A 10,884-nucleotide genomic window follows, 5' to 3' on the forward strand; every position below is an offset into this window, starting at 1 on the left:
TATATATATATATATATATATATCACTACTTATTCTTTTCATTTTTAATATGCTAAAAATGTGTTTGTTTATGTTTGTGTGTGTGTGTGTGTGTGTGTGTGTATGTGTATTATACACATATCATTACTTACTCATCAGAACAAAATCTTGTATCTTCATTGCTGTAAATAAAAATTTTTTTACAGCCAATATTTAATGCCACCTACCCTTTACAGCATATTTTTTATGATGATTGGACCAATAAAAATGCTCTAAAATTGCTTTAAAAATGTTATGCCATTATCTTCCATTTAAGCTTAAATCTCTGTTTTTGAATGTAACATTAGTCATAATATAAAATTGTATAATTGTATAATTTAATAATCAAGGACCATTTTATGCAAGAAAGTGTAGTAGAGGGTTAAAAATGTTCCGCAGAGAGTCCAAGGTTTTACATATCTTTATGTTATATGACTTTTCTAAACCTAACCCCAATCATAACCTCAGGAACCAACTAAAAATGCTCAAAAAACACCCACTACACGTGAATACGCACACTAACTCACTCCTCAAGCACGCCCAGATCCACGTTCCAGCAACTCCATTATTCGCAGAGTGGGATTAATTACCTTAAAGCTAATTGCAGCACGACTCGCACACAAATTCACCGACTGCCAGTGGTGGTAAGAGAGAGCGGACGCTATAAAATTCGCCTCAAGTAGAATGGCTGCGGAGCAAATGGCTGACTAATTATTTTTTCAGCCCGTGTTTAATTGCGTGCCCATCTCAGGCAGATTCACCAAACCCATTAGCCTAGTGAAGCATTTAGCTTTTAGCTCATGCCGTTCCAGTAACATGTTCATTGACTGATGCGAGCAGCTTCTCCTGTGTGGAATAAAACCTTCAGCTCATGCTCAATAAAGTCCTTTGCCATTAATACATGTTCTACTTGCACCACAGTAAAAACACATGCACTGAATATTAAACACTAAATATTTGATTAACGTTGTTTTATTTAACTTCTCATCTGTTATCGCTGCTTGTTTTGCGCTTTGAAAGAACAGATAAAGACTTTTAAACCACCTAATTCCTGACTTATGATTCTGTTTCTATGTAAGGACTCATATAAAAGTCATACATAGACATGTGCGGTTGTATGCAAAAGTTTGTGCACCCCCAGCCAAATTACATATCATTGATTACTGAAGTGAAAACAAACCCAAGTTCTGCAGCAGACCATTAAACAAAATAATAAAATGTTAATAAACAGGTGTTTATAATTGATTACTTTTTTTTAATTTTTTACATGAATCCAACATAAAGTGGTTGTGTTTACTTCTCTCCACTTCAAAAATAAACAAAATATTTAATTTGGCCAGGGATGAAAAAACTTTTACGTACTGTGTATGCATAACATGGTCATGTATGTCTCTGTACTTGACTGAGGTAGATATAAATATTATTGTTATATAGATATGTAAGTAACTATATGTAATAACGATAAGCCCCATATACATTATATATATAATATTGCTGACTGAACAAAGCTTTGTAGCTCCATTTTACTCATTTTTCAGAAACGTTGTTTTTTTTTGTTTGTTTTTTTTTTACAAAATTTGATTTTCGTGATGAATAGATCAGTATAAATGCTCCAAAAGTACCGGGAAACGAAAACGCAAAAGTCAGAGACCACCCTTCTACATCAGAGACTACATCTCCAGTGTACTTAATGAATGGCCCTTCAGTTCAGGTTATTTGTTTCAGGAGATTTTTCTGAGGAGATTAGAAATAAAATAATCCATATAATCCTTTATAAAAAAAAAAAATTCATGTGCATAAACCAAAATGTATTTGAGATTATTTGGATTGTGAGAGGCAGAACATGCCTCCAACTTCCAAGACTGAACTTTCTAAGGTGTGGAAAAAATATCCCTGCAGATTTCTTTAAGAAACTGAAAACGTTGTATCTTCATTGTTGTAATTTTTGATATTTTTTGCAGAATTTGAAAATGCCAGCTGCCCTTTACAATGTTTATTTTTTGTTTTAATGATTAGACCAATAGAAATGTTTAAAAAGTATTATGCCATTAGCTTACATTAAAGCTTAAGAATGTTCTCCTGTAAACTTGCCATTTTGGAAATACAAGGTAATACAGGAAATACAAAAGAGTGACACACTAAATACTGAAAGTGAGATTCTTTATTTAACTCTTGAGCCCTCTGCATATTTCTGATAAATATGTTTTCTATATTTAATGGCCATTTTGACTAGAAATTAAATACATGAAGGGTGGTCTCTTATTTTTGCACAGCACTGAATATGAGTAATTTCTGTTAAAATATCTAGTATTTCTGTGTAGCACATATATATCAGTATGTGTCGTCTTTTAGTCCATGGTAAATCGCAGAGTTAGCCTCGTGTCCTTCCAGACTTGCAATGTGACTGAGGCAGCTGTCTAGACATGAGCGGCGTCTGCAGCGTCCAACCTGCCTCTGCGATCTGAATAATAATGACCTGTCAGACGGATAAGAGGAATAAAGGATCGCCTAGCTTAAAAACTGCTGTCCAACTTGAATTCACACAGATTCATCTCTGTTATAGTGAGCCAATAAGTCAGCTCACGCCCAGTCACTTCATAGGATCGGTCATATCCCACATCCTCATCAGCACTAATTCAGCCTTCCCTTTCAGTCAGTTTCCACAGTAAATTTGCCATTCTGCTCTTCTGACCTTCTGAGGTTCATTCTCTTCTGTCAGTTTCACCAAAAAGAGCCCATATTCAATATTTTCTTGTATTTTCCTTTTTTTATGTACTAAAAAATGTCCCATAGGATTAAAGAAATCTTTTGTTACTGTGTTTTAACCTTCTTTATGCAAATGACCTCTGTTCTTATTGGCTACTTCACTCCAAAAGCAGCCCAGGCTATAATATAAACAACAAACTGTCAAGATACCCCTGATAAAAATATATGTTTTGTGGATTTTCTAAGTGAAAATAAATTAACAATTTCTTCTACAGGACACAAACTTAAATATGGTATTTTTCTGTTAATTTTAGTCCACAATTTCTATTTATTTAATATTAAATAATAATCTAATTTATATATATATATATATATATATATATATATATATATATATATATATATTAGATTATTATTTATTATTTGCCACACCTTTTATAATATGCCACACCCTTTGTACAGGGAGATAAACAGTAATTGTGCATTAAAATATTAAAATAAATAAAATATATGTATATAATATATATAAAATAGCTTATTTTCACTTTAAAAATCAAGATAACATGGAATTTGACCAGGGGCGCACAAACTTTTGCCCATGACTGTATATATGTATATATATATATATATAAAGTCAAATTGAAATCCTCAGTGATGTGGGAAAAACTTCAACTGCTTCTCTCCTCCGAATGGACGCTTTAGAAGGCTGCAATTATCCATTTGCCTCCTGACATCCATGAACAGCACAGCGTTTAATGGCTTTCCCACGTCTTCCACTCCCATAACTCTGCTACAGACTCTCTGCAGGAACAAGACTCCTCTTCAATTAAAATTTAATGGGCGGGGCCAAACTGCTGTAGGATGTAGTCCTCGTTAAATGTGCTCATGGTTATGACATCACAACCATGGTCAATTCAAAACGGGTAGTGTTTCCATATATGGGCTGTACATTTTAAAACATTGTTTGATGTCTCACATCAAACTCTTATTCTGAAAAAGCGAAGACGATGTTGATCCTCTATGGTATGGGCCCTTTAAGGAATCTGCTATTGTGTTATCGGGTTGTTTTACCTTTGTTTATGCGCGGCTGTTCAGGCTGCTTTGTTCTATTTAAGTATTTCTCTGCTTTAGTTGTCCCTGGCGCGCCTGTTTTGTTCTATGTTTTGAATGTAAATTCTTTGTTTCCCTCGCCGATGAGTTCAAAAGGGCTCGGTGGGCTCCTCAACTTATTTATCTTCGCTTAAAGCTTGCTAATGCATACAACAGCAAGGCCTCCTATGCCTTGTTTCACAAGCAGGTCCTTTGTCTCTCCTTCAGCTCGCCGTGGAATTTGAATTAAAGCTGTTGTAATTTGTCCACAGCTTTGCACATCCTGGACCGCGCCTCAGAGGCCGCGCCAAATGAATGGATTTCATCTCACATCCATTACCAGGCAAACGCTGCACATTGGTCTTTGTTTTCGTTCTCGTCTCCTAATTTTCCATTCCCTGCTCTCATTTGTGAAATGACATCCTTTCAATGTGTTCGCTTATGGAACATGGACTGGGTGTCAGTCAGCATCATTTTACTGATTATGTGAATGTTAGTATTCAAACCACATCAGCAAAGCCCTCACTAAACGCCACCGATATAAACAGAATTTAACATGTCATTGCTTAACCTTTCAAGGTCTATAGTTAGTGCTGTCACCTTATTCAATGTGACATTCAATTTACATTGCATAATAACATATGTCATATGTATTACATAATTATGTAATTAATTACACATGTAAATATAAATTCACATTCAGTTTATATTCTACTACTGACAGCGTCGAGTATGCTCTTCTTTTTTAGTGCGTACTTTATGTGTAATTTTATGTGAATTTCCCAATGCTAGGGAAAACACATTCATAAAATGTCTACAGTTACTCATTACATTCTTTTTATTTGTTATTTTATTTTATTTTTACTTTGTCCTATTTTTGCCCCAGTTTAGTCATGTCCAGTTCCACTCAATAGCCTTAAGTCTTCCCTTTTTACATGATGCTACCAAGCTGGGAGGGTGAAGCCCTGAAAAAAGAAAGTCCACCACATCTTTCCAAACTGCTGCTAAAGCGACTGGACAGCTCAACACGCTTGGAGGAGAACATTAACTGCCAATTCTGTTACATTAGCTAACAACAGCCCGTGGTGGCCAGCATGCAAGTTGTTCTAAGTATTTTGTAGTTCTTTCAGTAAAAATGTGAAAAAAATCCAGTTTTAGTTTTTTATTCGCATATTATTTCCATCTTAAACACCAAACATTTTTATTTGAGTTAAATGATTCAGCATTTTAACAATAAATAAAACGAGGCAGCTATAAAACAAAATTTTAAAAAGACACAAATGTTTAATGTTTAGTATTATGGAGGAAGCACCATTATGCATACAGTATCATCCACATAAAAATGAATTCTACCATTTTCAATGTGTTTTCCAGCCTCAGTAACACTATAATGCAAAAAGCACTGGCCCAAGGATGGAGCCTTGTGGTACCTCATTCACAAATTCCAAGAATTGTAATTGTTTACAAATGTAGTATGGATTGAAACTTTAGAATCAGAGCTTATGCATCTGTTTCAATGAATTATGAGTGAGCAATGCTTAAAAGAATAGATTTGTAACTACTTGTTTGTAACTACAATAATAACTGGACTGGACTGTCTATGGCAACTCTAAATGCTAATTCTAATGAAAGGCCTTCTGTGAAATCCCAGAGGTGAAGCTGTCTTTAAAAAGTCTATCATCCTTGTAATATGAATAAGGGGGTATTTGTCTGTGTGAGTTTGTGGTCAAACAGGGGGCTCAGGTTCTCCAGCCTTGGCTGCGGTCCTCCAAGCTGACTCTGCAGGACAGAAAAGCGACTCACCCTCCTGACCCAGCTAGCACTGGAGCGTCTGCTGCCTGACAGCACGCCACCGCTCCAAGATAACACACACCAGCTCCCGCTGCCTCTGTCTAACCCCCCTGCTAATCAGCGCGCACACACACTGTGCCATCGTCCAGCTGGGAATTCCCCCGGGCCTCTTCGTCCTCCCTCTCCATCACCTCCACCCACACCCAGAATAACTTCACAGAGAATAATTCAGTTTTTTCTCTCTTTGTGCTCCACAGGAGATGTTCACTCCGGAGTGTAAATTCAAGGAGTCTGTGTTTGAGAACTATTATGTCATCTACTCGTCCATCATGTATCGACAGCAGGAGTCGGGCCGGGCCTGGTTTCTGGGCCTTACTAAAGACGGCCAGGTCATGAAGGGCAACCGGGTGAAGAAAACCAAGCCCTCCTCACACTTTCTACCCAGACCCATTGAAGGTGGTGCATTTCTTATTTTACCTGTTTGATTGATATGCAGTGAAAATGAATAGATATGTTTATACATGTATTTCTGCACAATTTAATGCACAATTACTTTTTATTTGGTGAATTTAGCATATTGGGAAAAAATAACGTATAAAATGTGGCTTGTGCAAAAGTAATGGCACATTTTATATTTTGTTTTATTTCTTCCAATATGTTAAACTTATCAAATACATCGAAACTGCAGAAAAATGCCATTTTTAAGTATGTTCTCTGCAGAGAATATGTGAACTTATTTTCACCTAGAAAATCAACAAAACATGTTAATTGCAAGGAGGTGTTCGAACCTTGCATATGACTGTACTGTATGTAAATATATTACATCAACACAGTTATTACTAAAAGTGAGTAAGCCATGTTGATGTTATATAGTTAATTCATGTTATTCAAATGTATTTGAGTCAAGTTAATTTTTGCAGTGTACAGTATTCAAGCTTGTATGGGATTATTAAAACATCTGTTTCATCAACTTACCTCTCCCTAATAACAGAGCTCAAAATGTGAAATTTCCCAATTCTTGGGAAAACACACTCATAAAATTTCCAAAGTTTGATGTATTACTCAATTTATTCTTTTTATTTGTTATTTTATTTTATTTTTACTTTGTCCTGTTTATGCCCCAGTTTAGTCATGTCCAGTTCCACTCTATAAGTCTTCCCTTTTTACATGATGCTGCCAAGCTGGGAGGGTGAAGCCTTGCACAAGCTTCCTTTGAGACACATGAAAGTCCACCACATCTTTCCAAACTGCTGCTTTTAGTTTTTTTATGCATTTGCATATTATTTTAGTCTTAAACACTAAACATTTTTATTATAGTCAGAAAGGTAAAGATATAGTCATATGCAAAAGTTTGAACACCCCAGCCAAACTACATGTTCGGGTGATTTTCTAATTGAAAATGAGTTAACATAATAATATATATAATTCTACATATTTATTATATTATATGTATTTCCAGTATGATAAATTCAGCAAATAAACAGTAATTGTGCATTAAAATGTGCAGAAGTGAAAATAAGTGAAAACAAGTAAACACATCCTCTGTAGAGAACACACTTAAATATGATATATGTTTAAGTTTTAGTGCACAATTTTTATTTAACATATTGAAACAAAAAAATATATATATAACTTTTGTTCAGGCCACATTTTAAATTCCTTTTTTCCACAGTATCTCAAATTCAGCACATAAAGAGTAACTGTACTTCAAAACGTGCAGAAGTGTGTCTCAGTAGAGGATGTGTTCACTTGTTTTCACTTAGAAAATCACTTAGAAAAGTCCGAACTTTGGCAACACTGCAGGACTCTGTTCCAAGTGCATCTGTTACAAATTTACATTGTGTTCTCGTGCAAGTTTGTAAATGTAAGATGTAAATGATAAATCAGACTTTAGTTTCTGACAGTTTTGTCTGTGTGTTTGTTCTGCAGTCTGCATGTACAGGGAGCCTTCGCTGCACGAGATCGAAGAGAAGCAACGCTCCAGGAAAAGCTCAGGAACTCCCACCATGAACGGAGGCAAAGCGGTTAACCAGAACTCCACATAGCAGGGCCGGAACACACATATACACACACATATACACACACACCAACACACACACATACACACACCCTGCCCAAGCCCTAACACCTCGAACCACGGAAACCACGAAAGCCACAGAAACCCAGACCCACGCGCTCTACCAGGACGACAAACGGCTGTTCAAACTGTCAGAAGAACTCGGAGGGAATCAGTGCAAGCAAACATATATTCTCAACCAGGACTCGAACTCACATTTTATGCAAAAAAAAAAAGAAAAGAAATTAAACAAAAAACACAAAAAGAAACAAAAAAAAGGGTCAACAGCAACAAGCAGTAGGTTGATTCACAACAATAGTACTCTTCCTAATAATATTGTTTTGAATTGATGCTGTGAACAAATAACAACAGAGCTTTAAATCATTCTCATGTGTTACGGTAATTCCTGAATGCTCTCGCACCTCCTTGTGCTTGCGCCTCCTTCTTGAGGACAACGAGAAAATTGTTTCTTGACCTTTTCTTCTCCACTTACCATGTCTATTTTCTTTCTGAGCAAATGGTTTGAGCAAGTGTTATTATTATTATTATTATTATTATTATTTCCTTTGCAATTTGCTTAAAGGTGAATGCACTTTTGCACTCTGGACACTGGAGTGTTGGTTAAGGGTGAATGTATAAGAATCTGACTTACAAAGACTGTATTATAATTGCATTTCTGAGATTTCATGGGTGGGACTGTTAGCTGAAAATGAGGATGCTGTGTGAGGGAGGGTGTTGATCTACCTTGTATATGAAACAGGACAGGGTGTAGCCAGCTTTTGGGTTGGCTTAAAGGAATACTTCATTGTTTTTCAACCTAATCTGTACAGGGCACATCTATAGCATACGGTTAATTATCACAGACGAGAACTTCTACATGTTTCTGCACTTAACCCTTAGAACTGTATGCTAATGTGATTTTTTTACATGTTGGTCAATTACAATTACATTTACAAAGCATTTATGTATTGTTGTTGTTGTTTTTTCAGGAGACCCTAGGCTTCTTAAAAATGCTATCGTCATTAATTTTCAGATAGCTTTTCAGAAATTGTTAGACGAGGCCACAAAATTGTGATGGTGTTTCATTCTATGGCTTATTACTTAGAAGAATGCTATGATTAGGATAAAGCAGCGTCAGTTTTTATTGATTTTCTCTCCTCTTGGATCTGAGTGCTAAACTTTGGTAGGCCTCGGAATAATTCCCGATGCCTACTGATTGTTATGATGTGTGTACCATGTCTGTAAATTAAACCATTCTTGAGTTAAGAAGCCTAGAAAAAAGCCATGCAAACAGCAGGTTTGGGGTTCTAAGGGTTTAAGAACAGACCACCCATTGCCTTGAAACACGCTGAAGCAACGTCTAATGTAGGCCTCTTACTGAGAAGTGATTGTCTGTTGTAATTACCTGCTACAGATGCAGCAAATAGAGATTCGGTTTAAAAACGCTGGAGTATTCCTTTAAGCTGGACTTATTATTCATTTTCCAGACATACCTTCTTCACAGCTTTCTGAATCACAGCTCTGGATTGAGTACAGATTGTTTATATGCATGTTTGTGTGCCCCGTCGACTGCAGCTTGTCTGCCTCACCTGGAACAGGATGCAGTTTAACACGTCGGACGGCCGTGAGAATCTGTAAATAGCCGGAAACTGAATTTTCGAAAACTGGATTTTCCGTCCAAAAATTTCCTGGCGCCCATCCCAGACGCTTGTGTTTTTCTCGTAATTCAGATGAGCACTTCTGAGCTAGAGCAAAGCTGACTTAAACCCAGCTTACGCCTTGACAGATGGTGAAATAACTACTCTATACCTCCTTTCCCAAGCATTCTCCAACTCAGGAAGCCCTAGTCTGAGGTTATAACGTTGTTTAGCACTACCACTAGCCCTGTCCAGCCCAAAGCACAAAGACTGGCCATTAGTGTGGCCCCTCGTTGAGGGGCTTCCAGGCTGGAGGTATGGACAGGGTGGGTGGGTGTTTGGTCCGTGGTGGGGGACACACAGGAGCTGCATTACAGCAAAGCCCTGTTTAAAACATTATGCTATTCACCAGTCTTCCACTAGGGGCAGCACTGAGCGCTGAGCCCGAGTCTACTGCGAAGAAAGAGTGAACGAAAAATAGTGAAAGACTCAAACGCATGAATCAGGAATGCTGTGTTTCTTCTTAATGTTGAGTGGACAGGTCATTTGGGGTGGGTTAAGGATGAGGAGGAGAACGTTCCTTCCAAAGGAGATGGAAAAGCAGGAATTGGTTGTAAAAAAAAACGTGGGTTTCCTTTTCTTGCTGTGTACAAAACAAAACAAAAAACAGAACTGTTTATTTTTCATGTTTGCAGATGTTTTCACCTTACTGAAACACTATCATATTATGCATTATGAACTATGAGATGTATAAAAATATGCATTGATATTACAAAGCAGAATGACATTAGGGATTGTTTAAGAATAAAGGTATGATACCAAGCTTTCATTGCGGCGTCTCTGCAGTGTCTCCATATATCAGTAACATTTAGTTCAACACAGATCATTTTGTTTGACGTGCCCAACTAAGGAGCTCCGGGCCAAATCCATAAAACACCAGATTTACCCGGACATTAAGAGCAAATGTTGTGGTGATGACACGTTTGCTCACTCATAAATGAAGATTACTGGAAAGTTTTCCCACCTTCACGATGTAGGCGTGGATGTGCATCTCCTTAATTTACATGCACCAGTGGAGACTCATAATACAACACAATTCCCCAGGAAATATTAACTGCTCTGCTGGTGCTAATTGCTAGCACTCTGGCAATAATCTTCCTAGTAAAAAGCTGATGTTCATTAAGTGTTATTTTCTAGTGTTTACAAACACTGGGCCTCATTCACCCATATCTTCCTACATTTTTTGATAATTTTGGGCCCAATGCCATTTCACCCCTCACCCCTACCACTCAGCCCTACCCCTCCGTTTTGCACGTTCACATCTAGGTGTAGGGTGTCCTGATTGTTGTTGAGATTGAGGGGTAGGGCGAAGTGTTAGGGCTACATGGCCCTCCAAACAGAGGTTTTTCGGAGGCAACACTCCAAACAAAAAAAAAACTAGCAAGATGGAGCACAAGCGACCAAAGAAACCCACAAATGTGAGGATTTTCTCAGTTAAGAAATTACAATAACCACTGTATTGTCTTAGTTTAATGTAGTTTCAGTGTATTATGGTCCTTTTCTTCATGCCAAGCATAAAAATTCACT

The 10,884-nt window shown here is 37.1% G+C and overlaps 1 protein-coding gene across 4 annotated transcripts in view; it reads left to right on the plus strand.

The window, feature by feature from the left end:
• The window catches only part of fgf12a (fibroblast growth factor 12a), an 84,825-nt gene extending 76,887 nt beyond the window's left edge, over positions 1 to 7,938 (plus strand). For all 4 annotated transcript variants that reach the window (XM_036555919.1, XM_036555918.1, XM_036555916.1 and 1 more), the window contains 2 exons: positions 5,862 to 6,060; positions 7,534 to 7,938. In XM_036555919.1, coding sequence (XP_036411812.1) covers positions 5,862 to 6,060; positions 7,534 to 7,649 — 315 coding nt within the window. In that variant the 3' untranslated portion in view covers positions 7,650 to 7,938. The remainder of the gene's footprint in view (positions 1 to 5,861; positions 6,061 to 7,533) is intronic.
• Positions 7,939 to 10,884: the final 2,946 nt, after the last annotated feature.

This window comes from Colossoma macropomum, unplaced genomic scaffold (genome assembly GCF_904425465.1).
Source record: "Colossoma macropomum unplaced genomic scaffold, Colossoma_macropomum, whole genome shotgun sequence".
NCBI classification, from domain to species: domain Eukaryota; kingdom Metazoa; phylum Chordata; class Actinopteri; order Characiformes; family Serrasalmidae; genus Colossoma; species Colossoma macropomum.